Below are 22,127 nucleotides of genomic sequence, written 5' to 3' on the forward strand. Positions count from 1 at the left end.
GATTTCATTTACCTATTAGCAATTGAAATTTTAATTTTCACCTTTTTTTTGTAAGTATTTATTGTAGACTATAAATTACTTTTCCTTTATTAATATTTAGGTCCTTGACCCTTTTAGTGTGCTAAAAAAACTAAAAGAACTCTCAATAGTTGCCCACGTAATATTGAAAATAACACATGATTATTATCAATTGATTTTAGTAGTTTGTCTTAGAGCTAGTAGAATAAGTTAACTCTTGTTGAAATTATATGGTTTGTCCGGTTTCATTTCATATATTGTAACATATAAAGAAAATTTGAAATAAATAAGCAAAAAAATATAAAAAAGTCACATAATAAGCAACTTTTAAAAATATTTCACAAAGTAAATACTTTTTTCCCATAACACAAGTTCAGGGTTTTTCGCTCTTACTAACAGCGAACAAAAAAGCTTGGTAAAAAAAGTCAAGGTCTTTGTTTGCTGTTAGTAACAGGGAACAAAGATTTTGACCAAGCTTCCATGTTCGCTGTTATTAACAGCAAAACAATTATAATTCTAATTTCACTTGCTATTTTTTTGGGTCATGTCAATTTTACAAGGCAAATTTATAGGCTTTTAATTATTAACTTCCCTATTTTATGATTATCAACTTTCTATAATTGAATAAAATCACCTTTAATCCCATTATTATCAAATTTTCCAATTTTTTAGGAAATCAAATAGGGAAATTAATTTTAGGTTTTAATAAAAAAATATGTAGCAATTAAAATTTTAAAATTTTTAGGCTTTTAATTATTAAAAAGATACGGTTATGAACTTTCTATAATTGAATAAAATCACCCTTAATTCATTATTATCAACTTTTCCAATTTTTTAGGAAATAAAATAGACAAATTAATATTAGGTTTTAATTAAAATAACTAGGCACCTTAATTCACCCAAAATTTTTTAGGAAATAAAATAGAAAAGTTAATAATTAAAAGCCTACAAATTAGGCTCGACCCCAAAAAAATAACAATTAAAATTTTAGCGTGTTGTAATTGTTCGCTGTTAATAACAACGAACAAAGAAGCTTGGTCAAAATCTTTGTTCGTTGTTACTAAGTAACAGCGAACAAAGACATTGAATTTTTTTACCAAGCTTTTTTGTTAGCTGTTAGTAACAGCGAATAAACCCAAACCTGTGCTGTGGGAAAAAAGTGCTTACCTTAGGAAATATTTTCAAAAATTGTCTATTATGCAACATTTTATATTTTTTTGCTTATTTGTTTCAAATTTTCACATATCAACGCCTTTATAATTAGGATATGTGTCTCCAACTAAAAATAGTGTTATAGATGCAAAACCTGATAAGAATTCTTGGAAGGTTTTTTTAAAATAAATAGAATTATTGGAAAGTTGAAATAAGTAAACGTGAGGTCAATTTTAATAATTTTATATAAATATGATATTTTATTTTTCATAATACGAAATAACCTTATAATGAGAATGTTTTCATAATTTTTTTTACGAACATTATTTTGAAAGATATACATTTATGAGAACTGATTACTAATATATTGAGTACAAGTTAGTATAATGAAATTATCACAATCAATTAGAAGAGCAATTTACTATGATTTATGTCTATAAATATTATTTTAGGATTAAGGGTTGAAAAACTAAACTATCAAAATTACACCACGTGGTGTAAACAAATGAAAACAGAAATTGGTGATCGGGTAAGATTCAACCATATAACCACCATATCTCTATCTACCACTCTATAATGGGTCCAGAATGATTGTATGGTGATCTCATGGATCATCAATAATATCGACCACGACTTTGTAGAATATTTTCTTGACTACACTACCTCCGCTCGAGATTTATGGACAATAATCCACTTCATTCTCAGACCCGTTTTGCTACCTCCCGTTGATGAGACCATTCAATGTGAGGTCGTGAGGGGGAGAAATATGGTAGAAAAGACATCATCAGAATTTAATCCCTCACAAGATCAAAACCCAGACTTAAAAATAAACCCAGAAAATTCGAGACAAGCAAACCTAGAAAACCCAGATTCAAAATTGAACTCATTTGATAATGGCCCCCACCGGAATTTAGAAAACAAAGGTGAAAGGGAAAGAAAAAATTTTATGTTAAGAAGGAGATGAAGAAAAGCAACTTAAAGTTATGGAGAGAGAAATGGGGTTGGGAATAATTGAGGCAAGTAAGAAATTTCAATTATGGAAATCCAAATTGACATGGAGGACAAAATCTAAATTTTTTACCCAAATAATAAAATCAAACAACAATTTGTTTCTTGACCTCTTATCTAAACCCGAAAATTGAAAAATCAATTATGAAGAATTTGCCGAAGAGATTATCAAAATGTTCTTTGTAAAGTCAAAAGATCAACTAGCAAACCTTCTGTTAAAGGCAATTGGCTCAAAAGCGTTGAAGAATATTTTGACAAGTTTGATTTCAGTCATCTCGAGACCAAACTTGAGGAGGAGTGTAGGAAAATAAGAAACAAAATAAAGTCTGATATTATATTATCTCTTTATTTTAGGAAATATTGTGTTAGAATATTATCCTTCTAATTTAGGAATTTAAGATATCGTGTTATTTTAATTTTTATGTATAAGTTCTTGAACTTTTGTATAAATAGAGGTGTTTTTCCTCTAACTATGAATAATGCAAATCAAGTATTCAAAACCCAAATTAATTTTTATTTCCGCATTATAATTTTCTACACAAAGAACTTGACTTTTTTTGATCCGCCTTCTTTGTTCGTTGTTAATAACAACGAACAATTCAAATCTCAGCTCTGAGAAAAAGTACTTACTTTAGGAAATATTTTAAGACATTGCCTATTGTTTGACTTTTTAATATTAATTTTTTTTAATATTATTTTACTTATTTAGTTCAAATTTTCTTAGACTTGAACCCAAATCTTAAATAGAAGACTAATGGTGGACATACTTGGACATGGTAGTTTTGTGGCCTCACCATTTATTCTACACATTTGTTTTTATTGTAAAAGATTAAAAAATGATAATTTTAGTAGAATTGCTTTGGTTTTTAGGGCTTATTAGACAAAATTTTATAGTTTGCTTCTAGTTAAGCAGCACTCCGTCTATATCTATATCTACTATATACATACTACTCGTTATATCATGTTGAATTTTCACACCCATATATGTTCATTCGAGTATGTATCAAAACTCAATTCTACCCATTATGGTTAATTATATACCATCACTGATTTATTATTATACCTAACCCACCTTATATTTGATAAATATTGGCGTTAATAACCTAAAAAAATAACCTACTTCCTCTATATCCACTAGTTTGTAACAACATAATATTACACGATTATTAAAAAAAATTGTGAAAAATATTAAATGCTTTGTAGAATTTAAAGTGGAAAGAAGATAAAAAAGTGATAATATTACCTAATAGAAATGCTCCAAAGTCTAATGGGAGAACTAAAATAGTATGTTGACAATCATATAGGGATTGACTATGGAGGGAGTACATTACTTTTAGTTTTAGTATAATGTGGATGTAGGATGAGGCGAGTAGATGCGAGGTAGGGCGGGTAAAAATCTTGGGGGTGCTTGGTTCATAGTTTTTCTGTTCATATTTTAATTGATTTTTGGTTTTTGGCTTGTTATTTGTCAAATAGCCAAAAAATATTTGGTAAATGACTTTAAAAGTAGCTGAAAAGCTGAATTGAAGCCAAAATGAAAAAGTTTTTCCAGTTAGTTTTTTTGGTTGACTTTTAAATTGTTGGCCCATTTTTTTTCTAATAAATAACCAACAATCAATACTCAAATTTACCAAACATCATCACAAACAGCTAACTTTTTCAGCTAACTTAAAAGCCAACAAAAACAACAAAGATCAAACAAGGCAACTAAAAAAGCTAATAACTAACAGCCAACAACCAATTGCTACACACATCCACTACAAATGACAAATAAGACGTTTTATAATTTATAATTATATTTATCATAACTAAAATTAAAATAAATGCATAATAAAACCAGTAAAATTTTACCTATCGTAATAAATTCGCCTCCTCTAACCTTTGTGGCAAGCAGCTACTCTTTCTCTCATAGCAGTGACCTTAAAATAAGAAACTTATATTCTTATTTTTTCTTTATTTTGTATTAATTTTTGACTATTTAGCCTATATATTTAACGCGTCTCTCACCACAATTTGTGGCAAGTGTATTATATTATAGGGTAGAAAAAGGGTGGACAATTAGTTTTGACTTTAGAGAGGTTAAATGACAATTGACAACTCAGGAACTCCTACTAACTATTATTGAATCTTGATTAGTGTCCCACTAAGACTGTAACAGCAAATAGCAATTTATTAAAGAGAATAATTAAAGCCCAAAACATTAAAAAAATGAAGAAAACCAATTCAAGTTCAAACTTAAAGTTGTCAGCATTATAATCACAGCATCAACAAAAGACAAGAGAGAGAGAAACAAGTAAATTGAATTCAAATCATCTAACTTATCTGCTAACCCTTATAGAGAAAAAATTCCTTCTAAGACAAGTTTTTATCTTTTTGAGAAAAGGAGAAATACCCAGAAGAGTAACCAAGAAGAACAACTTATTTTTTTTCTGGGTTTTTTCTATATGATTTATATGGGTTTAAATTTCTTGGTGGGTTATTTTGAACTGAATTTTTCATAACTATCATTTGGGATTTTCTTTTCTGGGTTTTTTCATCTGGTTTGATATGGGTTTGAATTTGTTGGTGGGTTTCATAAAAACGTTTTAATTTTGAATTGTATTTTCCATAATTGTTTCAAAGAAGTAGAAATTTTGGGTGAAATTTATCAAGACGATATGACTTTAGGGTCTGTACTTTGCTGTGGCAAAGGTTTCGATCGGTATGTTTCTTTTTCCTTATTTTAATTTGTGTTTTTTTTAGATTTTATGTTTCCGTTTTTGCAATTTTTTTTGAAGTGCATGTTTTTTCAATTTTATTCCCTAGTGGTATATGTATAATTGGAAATTGTGCTCTGTCTATCTGTTAGACAGATGGAAAATATAGCTAGGTTGATTTATCAGGAATTGTATTAATTAAATAAATATATTAATAGTATATCTATTTCATCTTTTTGTTGTTTACTGTTCCAAACAATGATCATAATTATTAAGCCAATTCTTTAATTTCAGGTCAATTTAATTATAGTGTATGGCCGAGGGGGAGGATTAGGTTAGAATCAACCAATACCTTGCCCGTGAAGCTATACTTGCCCCGACCGATTACTCATCATCATCCCAATGAGTCTTGGCCGGGGAAAGAAGGCAAACCAATATCCTCATCATGAGGAGGTTGCGATTGAAGAGAGTTTCTCAACTCGAGTATCACCTAATATTAGTTAAGAGTATCACCTGACATATGAGGTCCTAGCAAAGGAAAAACATAAACAGAAAAACAAACTACACATAAATAACAATTATTAATAATTTAATTGTTGGAGCTTAATTATTTTTCAAAGAAGGCTACCTGAATTTGTTTGGTAGAATTGTACCTTATCACATTTATAATTTATCAGGAAATAATACATGGTTTTGGAATATTTTTATATTGCCGACAAAGCTTGTGTCTTGTGTGTGCTGTGTTTACAGAAGTACTTTCTAGTTTAAGGGATGAAAAAAGGATGTACTTGCTGTTTTATTTTCTTAGAACAGTAGTGTAGAATGCTGGGTGATTGGGATTTAACCGTTTAAAGATTTGGTATAGTGTGAAAGATGATGCGGATGAATAACCAATTTTAAGCCTTTTCATGTATACCTATGATTAGATTTTTAGGTGTGATAAGGAGTTTAGATCGTAGTGCATGAATGCACTAACGGTCGCGAACATGATAACAGACACTATGTGGTTGTCATAACGCCAAATAACATGAGGTATACTTTGATACGACTCAAAGCACAATTTTTTTTACACCTTTAGAATGTGATTTAGTTGTTTTTTTTGAAAAGCTTTACAACACGACTGATGCGATGAGACGTTGGCATTACTTTTGTACTATGGTTTAGATTAGATAGAATTAGAGAATGATCTCTTGCAAAATCATACATAAACTAGTTAGCTAACCTCAAGCTATAATTAATGATTTTGCTCATTTGAATTGTTAGATGGAGCAAACGATTTGAAAAATTGCCTTTGCCTGTAGCTAAGTACTAAGTATGTACACTCCAAAGTAGAGTCTAGGAGCACATACGGGGTGAGTTTCATTTGTTCAAACTTCAAATGATTAATGGATTTGAAATGAAACCCGGAACATATTTGTAGAATCTTAAAGTCTGAGATGATTTTAATATATGAGCTAAAATATTCCGTAGGACAATTGGAGCGACCTCCCCAATCGTCATCTATGTTTTCCCTTTTACGTTTAAAAGTTTTTCCAAGAACCCGTGCTTTGTCTTGGAAATAATTTGACTCTTGAGTTTTTTGCACAAACTTTTGCAGGAAAAAGAAGGAAGAAAACAAAGAAGCATGGAGGATATTTTCTTTGAAAGAATTGCATTCAGCTACAAACAATTTTAACTACGATAACAAACTTGGCGAGGGTGGGTTTGGAAGTGTTTACTGGGGACAACTTTGGGATGGTTCACAGGTAATAAAGAACTTTGCTTTTGTGCTCTTTTACAGAATGCAAATAGCATTTGTGCGTAGACATATCATACTCCCTCTGTTTCTTTTCAAACATCCTATTTGCTTTTTGCATGTTTGCCAATGCACTAATTCAATATTTAATATCTCTAATTGTGTATAATTAAAAAAATGAAAAAAATAGATAATAATACACCTTATGTTGAGATGGATCAAACAAGATCCCATTTGACTATGTTTTAATTTATAGATTAAGAATAAATTACAAATTAACGATGGTTGATGAATAGTACTCCAAAAGCAAATGGGACGTTTGAAAAGAAACGGAGAGAGTATATGTTTACACAATTCCATAACTTTTAGCATGAATGTGCAAGAGTAAAAGTGTAAAGTGCACATTCAATCAGCTTGAACTTCTATAGTCTAACTGCTCTTAAGTTGATGGAAAAGGGGTGGAAATGAAAAGGTTTAGGAGGAAGAGAAGGAGCGGTAGAGGTTGTAATCTAGTTTTCATTCTTGGTATTTTTAGATTAGGCCGAAAAAGAGGGGAGGAAGGGTAGGATCATTAAACATCCATGGAGTGTCGAATTTTAACCCTTCTTAAAAGAGGGATTAGATGTTAATACAATTGTGAAATCATAGTTAGAAAATTGTACGTAAAATGTTTTTTCTCTTCAAGGAATTCTTGATTTGGATAAAATAGTCGTTCGTTTAGAAAACCGTGAATGTTTATACGTTTACAAAACATTGCGACAAAAAGGGAAATTAGATTGGGGAAGAAAAGATGATAAGAATTGGCATATCGTTTTATACTTGGGAATATAAGCTGCTGCTCTAAATGATAGGAAGTATTGTTATGTAGCCCTTTTATTTTATTTTGTGTAATGTTGTAAATGACGTTTAGGGTATGTTTGGATGGAAGGAAATGGAGGGAGATGAAGGGGAGGGATTAGGAGGGATGACTTTTAGGGTATATTTATCTGCTGCTTTTGGAATTTATATGCTGTAAATTAAAATATTATAATGAGAGTTGATGTCTGCAGATCGCGGTTAAAAGATTGAAGGTTTGGAGTGATAAAGCGGAAGTTGAGTTTTCTGCTGAGGTTGAGGTTTTAGCATGTGTTCGCCATAAAAATCTGTTGACTCTGCGGGGTTACTGTGTTGAAGGACAAGAACGACTCATTGTGTATGATTTCATGTCAAATTCAAGCCTACTATCTCATTTGCACGGACAGCTTTCGGCCGAATGTCTTCTAGACTGGAAACGAAGAATGAACATTGCTATTGGATCGGCAGAGGGAATTCTGTATGTGATTCACTCATTTATCTTGACTAATCCCCCCGTTTTCCCTTATCTCCCCGTTCCCACCCCTCTCAGTGGCAGATCTAGGATTTTAAAATATTTGAAATTGATTATAATAATCAGGGAAAAAACTGAGGGGGCTATGACAATTTTTACCTAAGATACCGGAAAATTGACAAAAATAAACCAAATTTTGCTCGATCTGTTGAAAATAAACCCAACTGTTGATTATTTTTAAATAAACCCACCTATTCTATATAATTGCTGAAAATAAATCCAACTAATGTTTGTTCCTAATTGCTTGATCACAAAGAAGCTTTGATGATGCTTATAAATAATAGGTGGGTTTATTTTTAACGGATCAAGCAAAGGTTGGTTTATTATTTGACTGTTACCCTTTCTTTTTACAATTTTTATTAAGAAATCCGGTATAATTCATAATTTATGGTGGGGCTTGGGCACCCAGGCCCCTTCATGTGTCTGCATTGCCCTTCCACACACCAATTTTTTCTTTTTTGAACAATGTTTTGCTTCAAATAATGCAGATACTTGCACCATCATATCACCCAACACATAATCCACCGAGACATCAAAGCTAGCAATGTGTTGCTCGACTCGGATTTCCAAGCTAAGGTTGCTGATTTCGGGTTCGCCAAACTTGTGCCTGATGGTGCAACACATGTAACCACAAAGGTGAAAGGCACACTTGGATACCTCGCCCCTGAATATGCCATGCTAGGGAAGGCATCTGAGAGCTGCGATGTATATAGTTACGGAGTACTACTGCTTGAAATTGTCAGCGGTAGAAGAGCTATTCAGAGGCTAAACCCGACTTCAAACGGTTCAATCATTGACTGGGCTATGCCCTTGGCTTGTGAGGGGAGGTTTAGAGGACTCGCAGATCCGAAACTCAACGGAAATTACGTGGAAGACGAGCTGAAACGATTAGTCCTGATTGCTCTCATGTGTGCACAAAAACTACCCGAGAAAAGACCGACTATGCTCGAGGTGGTAGGGATGTTGAAGGGAGAATCAAAAGATAAAATCTCCGATCTAGAAGACAAATTGTTCAATAAATGGCAATTTAGTGATGGCAACGATGAGATCCGGGATCATAATGCAGACTCGACATCAGAGGAGAAGGACGTTGAACCCGAATCTAAAGATGCAGATTCTATAGCCGAGGAGAAAGATGTAAAACTTGAATCTAAAGTTGCTGATTCTGGGTCCGAAGGCGCTCAGGAACGCTGATGCTGGGTGTTTTTCTGCTGCCTGCAGCACATTTGTGCTGTATATCTTTGGTCTGGTTTTATTGTCGTTTTCGTGTAGGCTTGTATGATGTATTTTCCAACATCCTTTTCGGGGGATCCCCTTTTGTCTTTAGTGTGTTTCGAGTTTTTGACGTTTATTAGTGTGTGCTTGGTTATGCAGTATGCAGTGAGCTAGCAACTATGATTGAAACTGTATATGAGCTTTGTTGATATTCCATTTTGCCTATACAAAGTGTAGTTTTTGGCCATGCCTCACTTTATTTTAGCTTTATGGTATTGTATTTGAACGTCAAGCTATGACTTATTAGGAAGGTCAAAATGGAAATCGACTACTGTATTTTATGTATTAAGAACAAAGACCATTGATTGTTGGTCTTTTGTTTACTGGCCGGTTTAATTGGCTTGTACGACAATTATTATAAACATTTGACAAAATTAATTATGGCATTTGGAAAGAAATCAATAAAAAAAATCAGTTTTTCTCATAACTTGCACCATTTCAAAAAAAAATTGTTTTTCAATCCTTAAAACAACCCACACCATGACACCGATACATTGCAAAATAATAATAGCTTGTTTTGTATAAGACCGTTGTACCATAAACATATATAATCGGTTAATTTCTCTAATTAATCACTTTAAAATTGCAAGTGATCACTTATAGACTAAATATAAGTAAGTCAATCCAATAGAGATAGTCTTACCATAAAACTATCTCATTTAAGAACTTTTGAATAAAAAACGTTGGATGCTTGTTTTCAGTTTTCCAGCAATGAATTCTCTCTCATAGAAAATAAAAATGAAAGTTTGTCATATTAATGGTACATTAATAAAAAATGCACCAGTAAACATGATTTAAACATAATGCAAGAAAACAATGAAACGTTTATGAAAACTTTGAAAAATTTCCATATTATATTTACAGCTACAATAGGCCAACAGCAACAACCATACTAAGGGTGCTAGATTGTAGATTCGCTGTATTTTACACTTAATCGACAAAAAGGTACAATTTAACGACTAACTATCCTCATTACATTGAACTGTCGAATTAAAAGAAAACCAATTTTTTTGCTCACTGATGATGAAATGCTATAAGATCAAGTATAAGTGTCTTCTCTGTCTACTTCGACAGTATCGACATCCTCCATGTTGCTGAATTCTAAGTAATGAGTAGGACGATGTTCCTCATGGTAATACTCTTTGGGAGTCCCAAGCTTGACACCATATTTCATGCTGACAGTATGCTTCACCCCCATAAAGTTGTAATTCCAGGGACCGCTGTCAGGAATCTAAGGAAACAAGAACCATAATAAGTAACAAGCCACTTAACAGAACAAAAACAAGAAGCTGGTAATCAAGATTTTATATCCCTTTTTTGCTATAATCTTACCATGTAGAAGCCTAGGAACCGATCACTTAGTAGCATCTGGACTTTCTCGTAATGAGTAGGAAGATACCCATGTGGGTTACTACCAGTATCTTTGTTTGCACGTCCCCACTCATATCCTGATGGGGTGAGCTTGTAGGCGGTCAGTGAACATGAACCGGGAGTAAAACTGCAAGTAAGAATGATGCACTTTTCCCCATCCCATTGCTTATTGCTCTCCAAAACGCGAGCATGGCTTGTTACATCCTATGAATGAATTGATCAAAGTCAGACAGAGTATACCCAACATAAACAGCATAGATGAAATGACAATAATCAAGGTCAAGTGCTATGAAGTCAAAGAAGGTACCTGCGGTGAGAGCTGAGGAAGTTCATTTGGTTGTGTATGCATCCACCCCAAGGGTTCCAGGTCATTCAAGAAATCATGCTCTGGCAGTTGGGAGGGAAGATTAACATGCTGATGAGTACCCCATTGTGGTGGCATAGCAATACATCGAATTTCTTTCACCTGAGGATTGTCCGGGGGACTAATACCATACAAGTACCCTGCAATCTGTGTTCTCAAATCTGCTACGCAGATGAACTTTTTCAGAATATTCTTCGGCATAATGTAGGTATATCCTGTCTCCTGTATTTTAAAAAAGACAGTTTGTCAATCGTCAACATTATTCTTTTGCAAGAATGCCAAAACTATGTGCTGCACAACCAAAAAGCACATGCAAAATAATCTCAAAAGAAAGCAACGTATCCAATAGTATAACACTAACCTTTATGTCCTCAGAGTTGACATAAATATGATTTACACGCAAATACAGATTAGTCGCAGAAATTGCTCTGACACGCCAATCTGTCTTGGAGCCAAAAGCTGCCTGCTCATACGGACTCGTGGTAGTGACAATTAATTCCTCACCATGCACATTGACAGTTTTTGTTGTGACTGCTTGCAGTTGACTAGAAGCCTTGGCCTGGAAAGAACATAAAGAGAAGACACAAATTAGAGAGATATTAAGAAAATCATCCAGACAAAACGTGATAAGTGTCGCGGCAAATTTTTATTTACACAGAAATTTCACAGTGGCTCACCTGCTTCTCAATCTCAGCAATCTGCTGTCTCTGCTGGGATGGAGGAGTAATCTCAGCCCCGAGAATGATATCACGAATCTCAGACTGAGTCAAGGCTGAAGTGTTCACATTGTTTTTCTTGGCATAATCAGAAAGTATAAGATCTCTCAAAGCAACCTCAACCTGCATAGGAACAACAAATCTTTAGTCTTAATTACATGTAACCACTGATGAAAAATTATGCGCCTGCCTGGGGCCTTAATAGTGGATAGTCCAACACCTCTGTAGGATCTATTACTAACATCATATATTAAAAAGGCACTTGTAAAAAAATGATTGATACTGAGACATACTGTTCGAGGCCATAAAACAAATAACGATTACCTTCATCCATTGATCATCAGAGAGAGAAGGCCATATATGATGAGCTTCAGTGATAACAGTCCTATCAGGCTTCAGCAACATCTTTGCTTTTTCATTGTTCACATGAAGTGCCCGGAGTATGAGGATGAGCCGAGAGAATGCAGTATAAGAAGATATACTCTTCAGCCAATCATCATAAATGTTAAACAAAACCATTTGTGGTTCCGTAGCCTTTAAAATGAGATCACCAAATTTCTCTATCTTTAAGCAGGCTTGGAAAGGAAGCTGCAGTTCACTTCCTTTGATAACTATGTTTGGGAAATCAAGCAAATGCACTTCCAAAGGATCCAACATCCCTTTACGAGTCACAATAATCTGCTTTGGTTGTTCTTCAACAGGTAAAGACCGAACAAGAGCGGCAACTTCTTCAGCAGTTTTCCACTTGGCCAGCTGACCCAGACGTTTCTGTCCGGCCCACACACTTGTGTGAATGACCTGTAAAAGACAACACAACACTGTCATCTCATATAAAACAAGAATATTAGTGCTAGTCAATAAAATTAACACACCCAAAAGAAATACTACACTCATAGTTCATACCTTCAGAAACAGTTGCCCGGTTCGGGGATTAAATATGAATATAGCACCATTGATCGGTTTTGTTGTGAGATTTCCTTCAAATGTCTTATGAATTGTCACACGATAGACATTAGTATCGTCAACAAACCATATAATCTGATTGCTGAATATCTCTCCGTAATTTTGGGATGACAAATAAGGCTCAGTAGGTTCAGAAGAGTACAGCTGCAGACCTTTCCTTATACGCTCTCTCAGAACATAAAGAGCGGGATTTGACTGCAATAAAAAAACTTCTTATCAGAACAAAAAACAAAAATGAGAAATGAACACCACATGCAAAAAAAGAACATAAATACCTTCATGATTTTATTCATAGCTTGGGCAAGCAGAGGTTTGGATCCAGGGAACCAGTTACCAAAAGCCGAATGCAAGTTGTAAGCCAGATCAAGTCCAATCATAACACCCATGGGCGACGGATATATAGACATATTATCTGTCGTGTAGTCCAAGAACTTTGCTCTGGTGTATCGCTCAATATCATGAGAATCATAATCTCCCCAACGGAGTTGAACATCTATCCAATACTTATTGCTGGCCTTCTGGTCAAATACATCTTTTGTCTCTGCCACCAAACTTGGTTTTGACATTGGCCACCTATGAGCAGCAAACAGAAGTATGTCTGCACAAGAACTGTTCATCTTATAACTTTTCCGAGGATGGATTGTTTCTTTTTGCACCGTCTCAATTTCTAAAGCATCCAGCTCCTGGTCCAGAACTTGGCAAAGATCCATGACAACACTTTCATGGATCTTCTGCCATAAGTGAGCACGGAATATCTGAATGAGAGATATCTTCAAAGTTGGAATTTTTCCATGCATAAAAATTCCAGTCAAATCAAGCTGCACTTGGAAACCCACATAGACATTGGCACGATTTATAGTAGGAGACCACCAGAGTGTGAACCTCCGATTAGGAATCTGGTTCAAACCAGATCTTTGAGCATTTGTAAGTTTTTTATACTTCATGGACTCCTCAAAACCAGATGCTTTCTCCCAAAAGAGACCCTCCCATGTCGGGAAGTACGTTCCCTTGAACAAAGTATGCTCCAGAATTCCTTCTACACCTCCAAGTGCTTGAATTACATCAGTTCTGTAATTATTCAAATTCCAAAGTTTTCCGTCATGCCGCTGATGTGTCCACCAGAATGGATTTTGTTTCAAAACTTGATATTGCTTGAAATCAGTGCGAACTCTCCAACCTTTATCATATGCCAAAGTATGACGATCCTTCTGAAACAAAGTATTAATTCGAGGTATACCACGATCCCAAGAATCTTCCAAATCTTCCAAGGTTAGACGCCGATTTTGGGATTGTGCTTCTTGCCTCTTCAGTGCATACTCTGCCCAAACACGCTGTGAATCAATGAACTCACTCTCCCACGGCTGGATGTATCTGTAAAGATTAGGAATCAACTGATCCTCTTCATGGCTCATACCACTCCTGAAGTGTGTCACGCCAACATCAGTCTGTTTACTGTATCGAAGGTCACTTTGTGGAATCAGAATGTGACCCATTGACAGCATTCCAAGACCTCCAATTTCCTTCGGTGTGTAAAAGATGACAGGAGGAAACCTGCTAGGCATTTTGGAGTTCAATCCAATCTTAATACGAGTTTGAATTTTGTTTTCACACTTCACCAGCAAGTCCAACAGCTCCTGAGTATGCACAGTGGCCTCACGGAAGTAAGTCATGAGGCCAATGAGGGCAGTGTTCCATTTGTTCACAATCTTAGTAAAGGTTGTAGAACCAGAAGACATAAGGATCTGTCGCACACGATTCTCAAAAACTTTCATATGTTCATCATCAACCCTCAAGAACGCAACAGCAGTTCGTTCTTTAGTCTGCTCATTCTGCAAGTTCCAGACCCCATCCTTCGTGTTGCTAAATGCCTCTTGTGTCATCCTAATTTTAGGCAAGATCCGCACTTCAAACCCGCACATACTAAATAGCAAATTAGGATTGTCCTTGCTGTAGACCGATACAAAACTGTTCTCCCACTCTAAAGTTGTGATGCTCCGCGGAAGACGATTCTTCATGTCCCAGAAAACACTTCTACCCAAATTGACATCGTGCTTCATGAGCCTCATGCGAGCATCTCTGGGCCAGCACTTCTTGTTGTTGTAACCAACCATATTTTCATTATTGGGATCAGGATGCTCAGTAAGATACCGCTGAATAAGATCTCGGGCCTCTTCGTGAGTGAAGCGAAATAATATATGCACCTTATCTATATAACGAGAATACAGCCGAATAGGATGCCTAGTTTCAACCTTTGTATCCCAGAAAGTCATGAATTCATTTGGCATCTGTGGGGGACCAGCAATTTCACTAGCTCGGGTCAATCCCAGAAGAAGAAGATCAAGAACAAGACCATAATATTGTACAACAAAGGAAGCAAACTGAAGACCACGTATCAGTCCATAAGAGTTGGTATGACTCATATCCTTGTAAGACAGAACCACATTGTTTTTGGCAGTAACGTAATCAGCAATATTGTGATCAAGAATCAAACGCAGAAGCCTGTTAAGCATAGTCAGATCAATCTTCTCAAAGAACTTTTCAAATTTAGTCTGCAGCATCACCACACACTGCCCATCACCTGTATCCCAAATACCTTGCAGGTTATTAATACCTTGGCACCATTTGTACACCAAGAGAGGAGGTGGTTCAGTATCTGCCGGTTTCACCCAATTTGGGAACAAATGCCTCTTGTCCCCTTCATACCACAGATATTGATCAAGATAAGCATCTGTAATCTTTTCAAGAGGCTCAATCTCATAAACAGGAATGAGATAACTATATAGATCCATAAACTCAATGCCAACTTCTTTAAAGGCACGCTGAGTGAGCAGATGTCGCTTGATTCTTGACAACGCCTCATGCGGGTTATCATACGCCTGCTCGATAAGACCCAATTCTTCTCTCTGCTGCTGGTTTAATCTAACAGCAACACTGTATGACTCTTTCAACCTCTCCAAAGCAAGAATAAGAAGTTTGGTATCATGCTTATATGAAAGAGGTGGGAACGGTATGGGAGAGAACTTCCTAGATTCCAGCCAATGCACAGTGGTGGTGTAGATAGCCACAGCTTCTTCAGGTGTAACATATGGTCCATCCTTCAAATAATTGTGTTGGCGTTCTTGCTCCGCTTTCAGCCATAAACGAGTCAACCTCCCAAGATTCTTACGACAAACTGTCTTATCTACAGTGGCACCTCTTCTAATACGTTCACGGTTATAATGAGCAACATTAGTCCACCAATCTGCTTTTGCCTTCACATAACGAAGGATCATATTTTCAATAGGGACAGGCAGACCAGGAACCTTCCAGGGGATATTTGCTTTCCAACAACGCCAAGCTTCACTCAGATGCTGCAATATGGTTCTCGCCTTATTTTGCTTAATACCCTCTGGCATTGCATCCAAGACATCATGCATAACAGCAGCTCGAAGCTCCAAATCAAAGTGACTTTCAACACGCTGCTTGGTAACTGTTTTGGCTACTCCTTTTGAATGTCGACCTTCAAACTGTCTAGCAAGTAGGTTACCCAGCCACCTCTCCAGCAATGGCACTATGCCACGAAGGAAGAATAGCCAGACCCTCCACATAGGTGCCCAGAAACCACATCCAGGTCCCTTCCCAACTGGACCAGTATTGAAACGATAATAAATTAGGTGCTTCAAGTCCTTGCACATTCTGATCTGTCTCATGAGCCTGTACTTGTAACGGTACATTCCTGTCAACTGTCCAACATGTGAAAATATGTATTGCAAGCCATCAGCTAGTTGAAAGGCATCAACATTACCCAATCGGAACTGCACATTGGCATCAACTACAAGCTTTGTCAAACGCAGAATTTCACGGCACAGGTGAAATGCATTCCCAAAACGTGACTTCTTACGTTCCTTGGTAGTAAGTGTCTTCACAGGCTTCAGATTGAAATTATAATCAAGATGTAGATAGTTCAGATTTTTCCTGTGAATCAGCAAATTCAACATGTTGTACCCTTGCCTGCAAACCTGCAGACCAACTTCAACCCAATCGAGTTCAGTACTCTGGAAAAACTTGGTAGCTGCAAGAGATCTAAACAGATGTTTCTTCTTTTGAGCTTTTGGAGGCCTATGATGCAGCTCATTCAGCACAAAACATTTCAGCAACTTCTGATAGCTGACTCGAACCTTGACAGGATATGAGGGCGGGCTACAGAACATGTAACACTAGTGAACATTCATCACAAGAGAACGGACTAGCAAACAAAACCTAAACGATAAAAAAGAACACTTACCAATGCTCCTTGTACCACTCTGAAACAAGAGGAATATCTTCAGCACGTCTTGTCCGACCAGACCTCATGTTAAAAGGCCTTGGAGCACACAGCAATGATATACCAGCAGCAGTAGTATCAGTATAAAGCTGAGTGTCAATCAGCAAAGGCTCTACACCTTCAGGGAGCTCAAACTCATCATCGTCTTCTTCTTCATAGGCTTTCTTATCCCGACGGTCCTTGGGAGCAGAGGTTATTGGGTGAATCAATGGGTCATAATAAAACGCCGGAAGATCGGGGTCCTCTGTCTTTATATACATAACCATCGGTGTGTGGTAAATGCCAAGCCTTACTTTTCTGGGTCTGTTGTTGTACAAATGTGGAAAAGCGATTTTATACTCTGTACGAAGTGGTGACCGGATAATCAGTTTGTTGATGTCATTAAACTCGTTCCAGTCCTCATCGCCCTTCTCCATGTCACGGTACAAGGGCTCAAACTTTGGGCCACCTACAAATGTTATATATGAATAAAACTCATCATAAACGGGTAAACAACTATGAATAAGCAATAATCAGTGGCATAAGCATCTCAAAACGAGGAGTGGGCACCGGTAACGTATTGGTATAATGAGGGAATAAAAAATGTTAAATATTATGTATAAGGTATATCAATTTTATTGCTCAAAAACTCCAAGAAAGCATAAATATAAGGTTGGAAATTCAAAATATGAGTTCAAACTGACTCCTATAAGATTCCTTGAGCTATAATATGCAAACAAAGAATTGAGCTGATGAACTTGGCAGAACATTACCATAACAGCATAACTTTACAAGCCAACAGGCTTCATGTTCAACTATAATCCCGGAGTAAAAATGAAGCTACAAACCCCAACAGAACATTGACACAGGAGGGAGCTTCCCCATCTACTTCAACAGCAAGAGCAAGGAAAAAGCACCTAAACCTAGTTTAAACCATCTAGAGAAGAGACACACATCAAAACATCATTTTGCAAGCAAACCCATGGATAATTATCTACATACCTATAGAGTATAGTGTATAGACTATTAAAAAAGCCTAACATTCAAGAATGGCTCTGCAAACCCCCTCCCAAAAAAATCCAAACAAACGAAAATTTACTTGCACCGTACAAAATGATTAAGAACACAGAAAACCAGATTATTCTATGGTTGCGTAAATACTAATTGCTGAGTGAATGCAATAAAGACAAGGTACAATTTCTAATCTGCCACTTGACAGCACCTCCATGGCATATGACATCAAGTAAAAGTCAAATACATGCAACACGTCATGACCTCCCAAGATTTCCGAACAGTGCCAAGCCTTCATTATAATAAAAGATAAACATACATAAAAAAGAATATGTGAACAATAACTGACTAGATGACTGTGACATACCAGGTATGCACATGTTCAAAGCTTTTGCAGTGAAAAATGATTCCATGTCGAACAAATAGAAGTAATTCCGGTCCACCATATCAGAAAGCAATTGTCCAGCAAACCTATATAGAGTTGCCATTATAGGCAGTGAAAGATGCCATCTTCTATAACTTGGACCATTGATAAGTTTCGTTTTTACAAGTGGTTTGTGATCAAAGAACCACGTATACACAGCAGAATCTTCTTCCTCATCCAACTCTAGTTGAATTGGTTCCAACGGATCCACATCTAAAACATTATCAGCATAATCCAACGGAGGTTCCTCATCATCAAAAGGTGGAAACCGCATTCTTTTGAAGTGCCGACGGTCTCTCTTTTCTCTTCTCATCATAATCCACATTGTACCCCATTGAGCCAAATAAATAGGTTCAACAACCCACGGTATTTCATTTACAAATGTGATTGCTCCAGTAATATGATATAGAACTTTGACATCACGAACCTGCATAAATATAGATGATGGTGGGTCAATATCAAATACTAGTGTGAAATTCATAAATCAACTATCAACTACATTAAAATAGGCATTGTTTAATCCAAATAATGAAAGGCATCATAAAAGCTCTCTTTTTAGCTTATTATATCATAATCACTAATAATCTTTGGGTATCATTATTATCCATGCTATCAATAATGTAGTGTTAAGAAAGTTCAACTATTTAACTACCCATGATTAAAAAAACTATGCTATTTTCATAATTCATTTATCGCAAATTTGAAGAACCTACAGATAGGACATTGGATTCATGAAAATTACCTGTTCCCAAGGCATTGGCATATTCTCAAGAAGCTTGTAGACAGCATGGGGAACAAACTTCAAGGCCCCAAGGTATACGCGCTTATCATGACGGTATTTCTTCGATGACATGTCACCATGATCACTGAAATACAAGAACAAAAATCACCAGATCACATAAGCAAGGAATATCACAAAAAAAAAAGGGAAACCTGGGAGAAAATTCATCCAGAACTAATAACATGAGTACAAATAATTCCAAAACATACATAATACAGCAAAATACCCATAAAAGAAAACAAAATCCAGCGTTATTCCAGCAGAAGAACACTCATATGTCATAACACAAAGGTAGTCCAATTCTACACACAAAGAAAATTTTCCATAGATATACTATAGGCTACAACAAGAAAATTAGAAACCTAATTTTTATTCGCTAACCCAAATAATATCAAGGAAACTCTTATGCTTTGTTTAACAAGAGCAACAATGCTCTTTTAATAAAATGACTAAGCTTTCACCTAGTACACCCCTCCCTCTCTCACCTACTGAAAGTAAAACAACCCTTTCAGAAAAGCTACAGGGAGAAGAATTCATTCAAACCCGATTCAAAAAAACATGAAACATAAAACATGAATTTCCAACACTTTGAATAATTGACTAAGCTTATACACATGGATGCTCAACTCCTTCGTTTATATTAGAGGATAAACTGAAGTACAAAAAGCACATAACACTATGTCATGTATAATCTATGCTTATAGTTCAAAACTGTTCGCTAACCTTTTTTTTTCTCCTAATTTCACCTATGAAAGGATTTATTTAAAAGTTAATGTAGGATTATAACTACTTAGTTTTAACATCATCATTTAAAATAAAATGAACTAATATGAACACACAATTACTAAGCTACACTGGACTTCAATATGATCTCAAGATTCCAAAACTTCGTTATTCAAACAAATACCACTATTACTCAGATCAACACAAAATCTTAAAGCTCCAAATAAATTATCTGAAATAAAAAACTAAGCAAATCCACAAATAACTCACCGAATAATCTTTCAAATAAACCCTGTAAATCGAATGAATACCACTTTTACTCAAACTAACACAAATCTTAAGCTTCCAAACAAATAACCTACAGAAAATAAACAAACCCATGGATAACTCACCGAATAATCTTACGAACATGTTCAGGAGGCATATCTTCCTTCTGAGTTTCAACAAATCCAAACTTCCGCTTATCACCATAACGTTTAGAATTAAGCTGCATCCATTTCCTTGCTTTCTCTTCAAGCCTAGCTTCAGCTTCAGCAGGAGATTCCTGCTGCGGTGGTTGTTGCGGAGGTGGTTGAAGCACCGTGTACGAAGGTTGCATCGCCGGCGGCGGAGGTATCGAGGTTCCTGGCGCCGGCGGTGGCGCCATAGGATTATTACCGTTCCACATCTTTAACTACAAAACCCTAAACCCTATACTTAATCCAAACCCTGACAGGGAGAAAAACTAGGATAGTAAATGAAGATTGAAGATGAATTTGAGAGGCAGAGAAGAAATTGGGGAAATGTTAGGGTTTATTACAGAGTGTTGTAGAAGAAGGTAAGATAGAACGATTTGTTTTTTGGGTTTCCCTCGAGGGGGAGAAATGAAGGGACTGATTGATTTAAGTGAATGGAGTGAGGCTTATAGTCGTGGTACGAAGGCGGTAGAAGGGGCAAGTAAACCGACCTGTTTGGTAGTTTCTATTTGGGTCGGGTTTGATGAATGACAATGAATTGGGCTTGACTCGGGTTGACCCATTAGAATGCGAAAATATCAACTGATGTAGGACTAGATCGTCTCAATATGAAACGGATAGCCCAATGAGCCTAAATATAATTTTTCACAAAATGCGCTCAGTAGTTGATCTATTTAAGGTCATAATTGATAAATTTAAGGTCATAATTGATACATTTAAGGTTAAAATTGAATTTTTTTTATAAGTTATAACTGATCATAATTAATCGCTTTAAGATCTGAATTGATCATTCTTTGATCAAAATCGAAATTTGTATAACAAAGAAGCCTTGAACTCTTGGTCATTTTTAAGAGCATTCATTAAATTAATTGGCAAACATAATTTGAAATCGAAACTTCCTCCACCTTCACATACAGGGTAAGCAAATATTACACCTACAACTTTATTTTCAAGTCATTATGATGTTGTTGAGGAAAGAGCAAAATCACTATTATTGATCGATGATTAAAGAGTACAAATACTCTTATATTCCATTAAAACCATCATGTATTCATTGAATAAGAGTACTTGTATTGTACAATGTTTTAACACTGTTATCGATAGTTTTATTGGTCATTCATTTTTTGTTTGAAATTCATCCATAGAATAATACAATGATACCATTTTATTAAATTTCGTTCTGAAATTGTGAAAGCAGAAATCATATTTAGGTAGAAATTGATCAGTTTAACATTAAAATTGATCACGTATAGGTTCAAATTGAAATTTTTTTATTTTAATTGATCTTTTTAAGTTTTACATTACGTTGAAATTAATACATTTAAGGTCAAAATTGATAAATGCCTAGAAAATAGAAAAAACGAGGGAAAAGCGTGTGATGTTGTTACACGCGCGAATTGGGCCAACCCAAATTAACGGTTAGTTGACCTTGATTTTGGCATTGAGACGCTTAGAAATTACAATTTTTTGAAGCTTATTTTATTTTTTTTTTAAATAATATTATTGTTTTCAAATTTTCTATGCTTGCTTTATGGGCTTTGAAAAGGGGTTTTGCCTGAGAAATTGAAAGAATAGAGCTAAACAATTTTTAAAAAAAGTAATTTCCAAAATAAGTGTTTTCGTATCACAACTAGATGTTAATAATAGTGACTAATATGAAGACAATGTCAAAATGTTTAGAAAGAAAAATAAAAAATCAAAGAGAATTCGATTAATTTGTTGTTCATATGAGCGAAATACTCTTAATTATTTTGTTGCCCCTTTTATAAATTACTAGTATAGAAACT

The 22,127-nt window shown here is 35.4% G+C and overlaps 2 protein-coding genes across 2 annotated transcripts; one reads left to right on the forward strand and one right to left on the reverse strand.

Moving 5' to 3' along the window:
* The first annotated feature begins 4,398 nt into the window (after positions 1-4,398).
* Positions 4,399-9,634, forward strand: LOC130812373 (PTI1-like tyrosine-protein kinase At3g15890). The gene is made up of 4 exons (XM_057677975.1): positions 4,399-4,879; positions 6,472-6,619; positions 7,659-7,921; positions 8,464-9,634. The coding sequence occupies exons 1-4, from the start codon at positions 4,836-4,838 to the stop codon at positions 9,167-9,169; spliced, it is 1,161 nt and encodes a 386-aa protein (XP_057533958.1). The 5' UTR covers positions 4,399-4,835; the 3' UTR covers positions 9,170-9,634.
* A 349-nt stretch (positions 9,635-9,983) lies between these two features.
* Positions 9,984-20,776, reverse strand: LOC130812357 (pre-mRNA-processing-splicing factor 8A). The gene is made up of 12 exons (XM_057677974.1): positions 20,278-20,776; positions 19,124-19,247; positions 18,325-18,808; positions 16,929-17,415; positions 12,940-16,843; positions 12,605-12,859; positions 12,026-12,499; positions 11,663-11,824; positions 11,347-11,544; positions 10,929-11,207; positions 10,583-10,825; positions 9,984-10,481 (listed from the first exon to the last, which is right to left on the reverse strand). The coding sequence occupies exons 1-12, from the start codon at positions 20,550-20,552 to the stop codon at positions 10,290-10,292; spliced, it is 7,077 nt and encodes a 2,358-aa protein (XP_057533957.1). The 5' UTR covers positions 20,553-20,776; the 3' UTR covers positions 9,984-10,289.
* Between the last annotated feature and the right edge of the window lie 1,351 nt (positions 20,777-22,127).

Source organism: Amaranthus tricolor, chromosome 1 (assembly GCF_026212465.1).
Source record: "Amaranthus tricolor cultivar Red isolate AtriRed21 chromosome 1, ASM2621246v1, whole genome shotgun sequence".
Lineage (NCBI taxonomy): Eukaryota > Viridiplantae > Streptophyta > Magnoliopsida > Caryophyllales > Amaranthaceae > Amaranthus > Amaranthus tricolor.